Raw genomic sequence first — 10,332 nt, 5'->3', positions numbered from 1 at the left:
GCGCTCCACAGCCGAACCCTACACGCGCGCGCGCGAGGGGCCGCCCCGATCTGCGAGATGTGGCGCAGCCGCGTGTCGCGGGGCCTCCGGGAGGCCAAGGCCGCCGCCGCCGCCGCGTCCAGGCGCTTCTCCACCACCTCGGTATCCCCTCGCCTCCTCCCGTCGCCCCGATTCGTCGCATCTAAGGCCTCGCCCGCTTTTTTTTTCTTCCTTCGCTCTTCTGGTGACGTAATGCCTTGATCCGAGGTCGCGGTGATGGCGATGCCCCCCTCGTCGTGTTTGAAGTGCGGTTTTATTTATATAAAAATGGTTATAATATCTGGGGATAGTTTTGGCGATAGCCTGGTTCAGCTCGACGACTAGAGTAGGATTTAGCGTGATGCCCGTTGGTCGTCGAATCGCAGCACGCGCGCCCAGATCAGACGCTGCTTGATTTGCTCTTTTCGATTTTGTGTGATGAGATTGCGATGGAAATTTTAACGCGCCTCGTTCTGATTGGAGCGTATGGTGTCTGTAATTGCAGTCCTACACGGTGGTGGATCACACCTATGATGCGGTCGTGGTTGGAGCTGGAGGCGCGGGGCTCAGGGCCGCGATTGGGCTCTCGGAGCATGGGTTCAACACTGCCTGCATCACCAAGCTCTTCCCCACGCGGTCGCATACTGTGGCAGCACAGGTAATTGACAGCCTGCTTTTCTATTACCTGTTTTTTTTATCAGACTTCTGCTGTATTCTGTGTGTGATGCAAGGTGCAAACTAGAAGATTTTGTTTATCAGGTTGCCTGCTTAGCTTCCATGGAGCCTCAGTTAGATTTGCTGATGCTGCCACTAGATTTACCATGCGAATAAATTTGCAAAACAGAAAATATTGATTGCGTGTTGTGCATGGGCTTATTGGTCTGTATTTTGAGTGAATGTTATGGTGCTGTACATACGTTGCTCTTTTATGGTACACTCAATTTTTATTACCAATCGAGTTAGATGGTACACATGACAGGACAAATAAATCGAGAGGAGCATCTATCTTTCTTTTGTGGGGCTTTTATTTTGGCTGCAAAGGTCATTGTACTTTCAAGACCAGTACACGGGTCAATTGTGATGGATTATGAAGTATCCATTGGCCCACTAGGAGTTCTATTCGTAGTTTTGTACTATGAAATACTGTATTTGCATTGCACAGATTTTTAGGTGGTGTAGCTGTAGCAGCATGCTTAGAAGAAAAGTTAGCTCGACCTTGAACTATAAGTTGCATCAGTCTATATGCTACTTCCATGGAGGCATCACCTTTACATTCAGAATTTCTCACACAAGCAAGTGTGTTACGGAATTGGAATCAATTGGAAACAACACTTGCATGCCTAGTAGATAAACCTCGATACGATATTTGACACAAGTTTGATCAATTAAAATCTGAATTTGGTTGAAGACTTGAATTGTGCACAATTTTATTTGTACCACTTTGAGGTTGTTATTCTCTGTTTTGGAAATATATCCTGTTTGGGAATTCCATGTTTTTTCTTACTGACCTTTCCTGCTAGACTGAAGTCATGAATCTCTCTGCAATTTACTTGTATTAAAGTATATTCAGAAGTTTGGGATGTTGGACTTGGGACAACTGTGGTATTTGCATGATTATTAACCTTCTAGTTTAACTTAAGACTGATGTCACATGAAGTTTGTTAATTGGATGATCATCTGTAAAACTTTGTGCATTCTTATATTTTCTTTCCAGTAATTTAGTTTATTTTGTCTATCCATTTTTCATAATATTGCTAATTAAAGTTATCTATAGTCTGTACTTTTGATTTTTCTATCATTCGCACTACCAAGGGATCAATATATGAACTCACTGAAGGATGCGGGCAAATTTGTATTAGTCTTGTAGGAGTGCTAAAAGATTCATGGCTTTGCTGTATGTGTCTAGATGATGATTTACTGTTCTGCACTGTTGCCTTCTGGGTATGCTCTATGTGTTTTTGTTCTTTGCTATTAACACCTATGAGTGCAGGGAGGTATAAACGCTGCTCTTGGAAACATGAGTGAAGATGACTGGAGGTGGCATATGTATGATACAGTCAAAGGAAGTGATTGGCTCGGTAAGTTTACAGGGAGAAACAGTTTAAGAAATGCATGACAATGTTTCAACAATGTAGCATATTTTTTGTTTGACCCCTGGACTTTGAAGCTTTGACATGATATTCTTATTCATCTCCAGGTGACCAAGATGCTATCCAGTATATGTGTAGAGAAGCACCAAAGGCTGTTATAGAGCTTGAGAACTATGGATTACCATTTTCCAGAACCGAAGATGGAAAAATTTATCAACGTGCTTTTGGGGGCCAAAGCTTAGATTTTGGAAAAGGTAATTTGCCTTCCATCATCAATATGAGGTTGCAAACAGGCAGCTGTCACATATTTTCTTATCTTTTTTTTCTGTGTCTAATTAATCTTCAGGTGGTCAGGCCTATCGATGCGCATGTGCTGCTGACAGAACAGGGCATGCTATGCTACACACACTTTATGGTCAAGCGATGAAGCACAATACTCAGTTTTTTGTTGAATATTTTGCGCTGGACCTTATCATGGACAAAGAAGGTACGTATTTGTTTGTCGTGTTCTGGTACCATCCAAGACCCAGGATATGTATCCCTCTGCTAGATTTGCCTACTTTTATGTGGTAGTAATTTTGATGTAGACATACTGAAGAAAAATAGTCTTTGATTGTTGCCTTTAGCATTAACTTTCTTTGCTTTCTATTGGACTTGATGCAGATATTTGTTGGATCTTATTTTTCCTTGGTTTTTAATTGCTTTGCTTGTTCAGTTGCTGTAGATATTTTCTACAGGCATCAGGTCATTAATGCGTTGTCTTTTTAGTGCCGCTAAGATTGTCTTGTGTATCCGATCTTGTTATAATGTTGACAAGATCTGTTACATGATAGTTAAAACCTACTGGCTAATCAGCCCTTTCAGTGGATATAATTAGGTCTATAAATAGTGCTTGCTTTCTGCACCGCATGTTTAGGCCACTGCTGATTAATGTATACTTATTTTCCAGGCACCTGTCAGGGGATAATTGCACTAAACATGGAGGATGGTACCCTTCATCGTTTCCGTTCAACAAATACTATTTTAGCAACTGGAGTAAGAATCTCTGTCTTAACTTCTAACTGTCATTTTCTGTTTACTGCCTGTCTTATCCCTGCCTTGTTTTATACCTCAACAGGGTTATGGCAGAGCTTACTTCTCTGCTACTTCAGCTCACACATGTACTGGTGATGGCAATGCTATGGTTGCACGTGCTGGGTTACCCCTTCAGGTCAGTCTTTCTGAACTAAATCTAACTGATTTAGCTACTTCTCAAGATGATATGGTTATATCTATCTGTTGAATTTGCAGGATCTTGAGTTTGTGCAGTTCCATCCTACAGGCATTTACGGTGCTGGATGCCTTATAACTGAAGGTTTTACATAACTAAAACTTTTTTTTAATCCTACTGTAGTCACATGTGTATTAACTCTAGCTTTTGCATGGCACATTTCTACAGTCAGTATTGAAATATCAAGCAATCAACCAAATTTTCTCACATTACTATGCCATCATTCAATTTTCAGGTTCCCGGGGCGAAGGTGGTATTCTTAGGAACAGCGAAGGTGAGAGGTTCATGGAACGATATGCCCCTACCGCCAAAGATCTTGCATCTCGTGATGTTGTTTCAAGATCTATGACTATGGAAATTAGAGAAGGACGTGGTGTAGGTATGTTTCAGTTCTCTTGTTTTATGCAATTATGCTTTAGGCGGTGATCTGGTGTTGTTGGTTGTTCTGACATCACTTGCTGTTTCTATCTTTTAACCTCAGGACCAATGAAGGACCATCTCTACCTGCACCTTAACCATCTTCCTCCAGAAGTTCTAAAGGAAAGGCTTCCTGGTATATCTGAGACTGCTGCTATTTTTGCTGGTGTTGATGTCACCAAAGAGCCTATTCCTGTTTTGCCGACTGTGCATTATAATATGGGTGGTATCCCGACAAATTATCATGGGCAGGTATGCTTTGAATATGCAGTATGGCTGCTATTATGGAACTCTCTTATAATTATATGCCTATGTTGTAACCAATGTCCTGCTGTTTTGCACATTAGGTGGTGGATATCAAGGGTGATAACCCAGACACAATTATTCCTGGTCTGATGGCTGCTGGGGAGGCAGCTTGTGCATCTGTTCATGGTGCAAACCGTCTTGGTGCAAATTCACTTCTTGACATTGTTGTCTTTGGGAGGGCTTGCGCAAACAGGGTTGCTGAGATTTCCAAGCCAGGCAAGTTCATGTCTTGTTGACTAGTATTTTGTTAGTTGTTTTACTACTCTTAGGCTCTTAGCTTATTCTCGCTCCATGGTGCACCATATTTATTATAGGAGAGACACAGAAACCTCTTGAAAAAGACGCAGGGGAGAAGACCATCGCTTGGTTGGACAAGCTGAGAAATGCAAATGGATCACTGCCTACTTCGAAGATCCGCCTCAATATGCAACGTATTATGCAAAATAATGCTGCAGTTTTCCGCACACAGGAAACTCTAACAGAAGGTATGCATACATCATTTGTCTTGTTCTTCACTGTAAGTTATCTTGAGGCCATCTAGCAGTAGGTGGTGAACATGTTAGATAGATACAGTAGACTCCAGCACTAAAGTATATGAAAGGTTGTATACTGATGGCTTTTCTCTGGTCTTTGAACTTATCAGGTTGCGAGCTGATTAGTGAAGCACAGAAAAGTTTCCATGATGTCAAGCTCAGTGACAGAAGTCTCATATGGTAAGAGTCTCATTAAATGGTGTTATCTTCAGCTTATTTTCAATATTTCTGCTAATTGGGCATAATAATTGTCATTTGTTTCTGCAGGAATTCGGACTTGATAGAGACCATAGAATTAGAAAATCTTCTAATAAACGCATGCATAACCATGCATTCAGCTGAGGCTCGCCAAGAGAGCAGAGGAGCTCATGCTCGCGAAGATTTCAAGGTATGCTGCTCTTCTGATCACTTGTGCTCTCTTGTGTGTGCACCACAGGTTTCTTTTTTGTAACAATATATTTCCTCTCTTTCATCGCAGACAAGAGATGACGACAAGTGGATGAAGCACTCGCTAGGGTTAGTGTCTTCTCTTTAGTACTCTCTCCGTAAAGAAATACTTTGCAATTTCACATATCAAGAATCTGACAATATCTTTCATGTAGGTACTGGGAGGATGAAAAGGTTAGACTAGAATACAGGCCAGTTCACATGAACACCTTGGATGACGAAGTCGAGACTTTCCCGCCGAAGGCACGTGTTTACTAATCCTGGCAAGGCTGTCAACGTTTCGGTTGTTTGATAAGGGGTATAGCTCACAGCGCGGTGTCTTCCGAGTAGAAATAAATTTGCAGGGACCCTCCATTCTCTCAAAGCTTCAGAACTGTAATATAATCGGGAATCGCCGATATACTTTCCCTGACCAGTGTAAACTTGTTGCAAGCTTCTGATGATTCTATTTCGGTCCTGTATCACCCTTTGGTTGGTAGGAATAAAGACGCATACCAAGTTTTGAAGGTGTTTGAATCTGTAAATAACCTTTGGTGTGAGCTGTGAACACAATGGTTCTTTTGTTTATTGTGGCTTCTCTTGAGCTTTAAACTGCTTTTTTTTTTCCGTCCTAGACACACCAAATGCAACTTTTGTAATTCGCAACTTTTATCAGGGCTTCATGTTAATCCAGTTATTACAGTTGCTGGTAACGTGATTTGGAGCTGGATCTATCTTCTTCCAACTTCCGATTGTTGGTGCATTGCTGAAGATTCGTTCAACTTTATGCGAGCGGCACACATTGCATTGTGGAATGAGAATATTAGATGTAAAAGCAACTGGTTGCAACAGTTCGACTTTTCCACGAAAAGCATCTAAACTTGGAATGAGGAACTTGTGTAGCTGAGCGAGTAGATATCTTGCTTCTCAAAACTAGCAATAAAAAAAAATCCATCTGTTCCAACCTTCAACGATGAAATCCAGTCTGTAGTATGAAGCCAAATACACATTTGTAAAGTACCCGGCCTTACGGATAAGAAATTTCCATCCAGCCATGAAAGGGCCGTGACCATTCTGATTCCAAGCCATACAAGTGCTTGATGCTCAACAGTATTTAGTTTCAAAAGAGTAGCTGGGAATAAGTGAACAAAAATATGCTTCAAATGTTTTTTCCCTTTTTACAATAAGTACTAGGACCTCTACGAATTTTCCTAGGGTTTGGTTAGGCCAACTCCACCGCGCGACCCTATCCTGTCCGGCCCTGTCCGTTTGGGGTAAAAGGGACAAAAAAGGCGGCCCAGCGCGCGGGAGCAAACGGACTTTTGTCCGCTTCGACCCATTCCCGGCCCAAACTTGCGCCGGTTTTGGGGTGAAACGGACACCACGCGGACGGGCGGGACGCGCGCGCTTGTCCTCCCCTGGCCCGCCTGTCGGGGACACTAGCAGTCCCTCCGTGTTGGGGAACGTTGCAGAAAATAAAAATTTTCCTACGGTTTCACCAAGATCCATCTATGAGTTCATCTAGCAATGAGTGATTGGATTGCATCTACATACCTTTGTAGATCACGCGCGGAAGCATTCAAAGAACGGTGATGAGGAAGTCGTACTCGACGTGATCCAAATCACCGGAGATCTTAGCGCCGAACGGACGGCACCTCCGCGTTCAACACACGTACGGTCAGTGTAACGTCTCCTTCTTCTTGATCCAGCAAGGGGGAAGGAGAGGTTGAGGAAGATGGCTCCAGCAGCAGCACGACGGCGTGGTGGTGATGGAGCTGCAGTACTCCGGTAGGGCTTCGCCAAGCTCTATGGAGAAGGAGGAGGTGTTGGAGAGGGAGAGGGAGGCACCAAAGGCGTGGGTGAGATGTCCTCCCTCCCCCCCACTATATATAGGGGGCCTAGGGGGCGCCGGCCCTAGGAGATCCAATCTCCTAGGAGGGCGGCGGCCAAGGGGGTGGAGTGCCCCCCAAGGCAAGTGGGGAGCCCCCCCCCCTAGTGTTTCAACCCTAGGCGCAAGGGGTGGGCCTTGGAGGGCACACCAGCCCACTAAGGGCTGGTTCCCCTCCCCACTTCAGCCCATGGGGCCCTCCGGGATAGGTGGCCCCACCTGGTGGACCCCCGGGACCCTTCCGATGGTCCCGGTACAATACCGGTGACCCCGAAACTTGTCCCGATGGCCGAAATAGCACTTCCTATATATAATTCTTTACCTCCGGACCATTCCGGAACTCCTCGTGATATCCGGAATCTCATTCGGGACTCCGAACAACATTCGGGTTACTGCATATACATATCCCTACAACCCTAGCGTCACCGAACCTTAAGTGTGTAGACCCTACGGGTTCGGGAGACATGTAAACATGACCGAGACGGCTCTCCGGTCAATAACCAACAGCAGGATCTGGATACCCATGTCAACTCCCACATGCTCCTCGATGATCTCATCAGATGAACCACGATGTCGAGGATTCAAGCAACCCCGTATACAATTCTCTTTGTCAATCGGTATGTTACTTGCCCGAGATTCGATCGTCGGTATCCCAATACCTCGTTCAATCTCATTTACCGGCAAATCACTTTACTCGTACCATAATGCATGATCCCGTGACCAGACACTTGGTCGCTTTGAGCTCATAATGATGATGCATTACCGAGTGGGTCCAGTGATACCTCTCCGTCATACGGAGTGACAAATCCCAGTCTTGATCCGTGTCAATCCAACAGACACTTTCGGAGATACCCGTAGTATACCTTTATAGTCACCCAGTTACGTTGTGACGTTTGGTACACCCAAAGCACTCCTACGGCATCCGGGAGTTACACGATCTCATGGTCTAAGGAAAGGATACTTGACATTGGAAAAACTCTAGCAAACGAACTATACGATCTTGTGCTATGTTTAGGATTGGGTCTTGTCCATCACATCATTCTCCTAATGATGTGATCTCGTTATCAATGACATCCAATGTCCATAGTCAGGAAACCATGACTATTTGTTGATCAACGAGCTAGTCAACTAGAGGCTTACTAGGGACATGTTGGTGTCTATTATTCACACATGTATTACGATTTCCGGATAACACAATTATAGCATGAATAAAGACAATCATCATGAACAAGGAAATATAATAATAATGCTTTTATTATTGCCTCTAGGGCATATTTCCAACACTCCGCTCCCAACGCTTCACCCTCTCTCCCCCCCCCGCCGGCGCCGCCGCTATTCTCCGGCCGCCTCCTCACCGCGCAGCCCCCCCGCCGTCCATACCAAACCACATCTCGACATGGCCGCCACCACGCCCGCGCTTCCGCCGTAGTTTTGGTCGTCGATCGGAGGAGGTTTGGCCGTGGCCGTCCTTGCCGGTGGCAGAGTCGGACACGACTGCCGGCGACATACCACGGCGGCCGAGGCAGATTTCGACGAGAGCTCCAGAGCGGCCTGTAGCCGGCCGGCAACCACCCTGCTGCGTCGAGGTGATCATCGCGGCCTCTTCGCCACCACGACCGCAAGGTGTTCGACCTTTTGCCAACAAAGGTATGGACAGTGGAGACGAGTTTTTCTTCCATCACTTCCTTTGTTCATCGGACGATTCATCGTTGGATGATGACGATCTTGTGGTGGCTGCACTGGTCGTTCACGACCATATTCAACGGCAGCTTCCTCGGTACAGGGGGTCAGTATGAGTGAGACAACATGTCTGATGTCAATGTACAAGTTTTGCCAGGCTGTGATCGAGGTCTTTGGGCCAGAGTACTTGAGGCAGCCAACTGCCGCTGATACAGAGAGATTGTTGGCGACCAACGCAACTAGAGGATTTCCAGGTATGCTTGGCAGCATAGATTGTATGCACTGGGAGTGGAAGAACTGTCCATTTGCTTGGCAGGGCCAGTACAAGGGGCATGTTAACGGGTGCACTGTCATATTAGAAGCGGTGGCATCACAAGATTTTTGGATATGGCATTCTTTCTTCGGCATGGCAGGTTCTCACAATGATATCAACGTGCTGCAGCGTTCTCCAGTCTTCGCGAGGCTTGCAGAAGGCCACTCCCCACCTGTCAACTTTGAGATCAACGGCCACCATTACAACAAGGGATACTATCTAGCAGATGGTATATATCCTCAGTGGTCAACTTTTGTGAAGACAATCTCGAAACCCCAAGGTGAGAAGAGAAAGAGATTTGCCCAAATGCAAGAGAGTGTTAGAAAGGATGTGGAACGTGCTTTTGGTGTGCTTCAATCCCGGTGGGGTATCGTTCGAAACCCTGCACTGTCATGGGATGAAGGAAAGCTTTGGGAGGTGATGACTGCTTGTGTGATCATGCACAACATGATCGTCGAGGACGAGCGGGATGAGAGTATCTTCGACCAAGGATTTGATTACCAAGGTGAAAATATTGAGCCCCTGCACCAAGACCCGGCCACATTTGAACAGTTTGCCCAATTCCACCGTGAGATGCGTGATTGGCACACTCATGTGAATCTTCAAAATGACTTGGTCGAGCACGTGTGGGATCACATTGACAACCAATAGATGTATTTCTCCATTTTATGTTCAGTCAAGACAATTTCGATTTGGTTGTAAAACTATTTTATTAAAGACAATTTTAATTGGGTTGTAAAACTATTTTAATTTTCAGACAAATATTTAGGTTTGAAAATAGTTTTAATGCAAATTTGGGCATTTCTTGGCCCTGACGGACAGGATGGGGCAAAAAGATGCGACCGCGCGCTGGACGCAAGACCACATTATCCCAGGACAGGCCCGGACACAACCCTAAATCCCTACTCAAAGGGACAAAAACAGAACAAAACGGACGTCGCCCAAGTTCCGTGATGCAGCAGGAGGAGGGGTCCGTGATGGATGCAGCAGGGAAGCATCGGGACGTCCTGCACGCCATTCCTTGTCCTTTTTCAGAAGAGGAAAAAAAAGTCAGCTCGCTGTGGTGATCCGCCACACACACACGCGAAAAGAAAGAGAGAGAGAGAGAAAAAAAAGTCGTCACTCTAACAAACTGGCTCACAGGCCTTGCACGTGGCAGGAGAGGGTGACGTGACGTACCTGACCTAGCCCGTCACGGAAGGCCCTAAACTTAGCCCGAAGACGGGGGAGGCCTGCCCCGCGCCGCCGCTCACTCTCACTCCAACCAACGCCCCTCCACCCACCCACACCCCCAGAAAAAAAAAAGTCAATTCATTCACTCACTGCGCTAACCCCGCTCCTCCCCGATCCACCCCCAATGGACCCCGGCGCCGCGCCCCCTCCCCCCTCCC

At 45.8% G+C, this 10,332-nt stretch overlaps 1 protein-coding gene across 1 annotated transcript; it reads left to right on the top strand.

Moving 5' to 3' along the window:
* The first annotated feature begins 57 nt into the window (after window positions 1-57).
* On the top strand, window positions 58-5,648 carry LOC119303342 (succinate dehydrogenase [ubiquinone] flavoprotein subunit, mitochondrial-like). Its single transcript, XM_037580462.1, has 16 exons — window positions 58-141; window positions 524-676; window positions 2,009-2,096; window positions 2,216-2,362; window positions 2,455-2,595; window positions 3,058-3,143; window positions 3,226-3,318; window positions 3,399-3,462; window positions 3,614-3,757; window positions 3,860-4,047; window positions 4,143-4,317; window positions 4,416-4,586; window positions 4,745-4,814; window positions 4,902-5,022; window positions 5,113-5,150; window positions 5,237-5,648. Exons 1-16 carry the CDS (start codon window positions 58-60, stop codon window positions 5,337-5,339), a joined length of 1,866 nt encoding a protein of 621 aa, XP_037436359.1. The 3' UTR covers window positions 5,340-5,648.
* Window positions 5,649-10,332: the final 4,684 nt, after the last annotated feature.

Source organism: Triticum dicoccoides, chromosome 5A (assembly GCF_002162155.2).
Source record: "Triticum dicoccoides isolate Atlit2015 ecotype Zavitan chromosome 5A, WEW_v2.0, whole genome shotgun sequence".
Classification (NCBI taxonomy): Eukaryota; Viridiplantae; Streptophyta; class Magnoliopsida; order Poales; family Poaceae; genus Triticum; species Triticum dicoccoides.
This window is presented reverse-complemented; position numbering and strand designations above follow the sequence as displayed.

Coding starts and splice junctions, on each gene's coding strand:
- LOC119303342 (XM_037580462.1), top strand. CDS start 58: ATGTGGCGCAGCCGCGTGTCGCGGGGCCTCCGGGAGGCCAAGGCCGCC. Junction 2,097..2,215: donor CAAAGGAAGTGATTGGCTCG/GTAAGTTTACAG, acceptor ATTCATCTCCAG/GTGACCAAGATGCTATCCAG. Junction 3,144..3,225: donor ATACTATTTTAGCAACTGGA/GTAAGAATCTCT, acceptor ATACCTCAACAG/GGTTATGGCAGAGCTTACTT.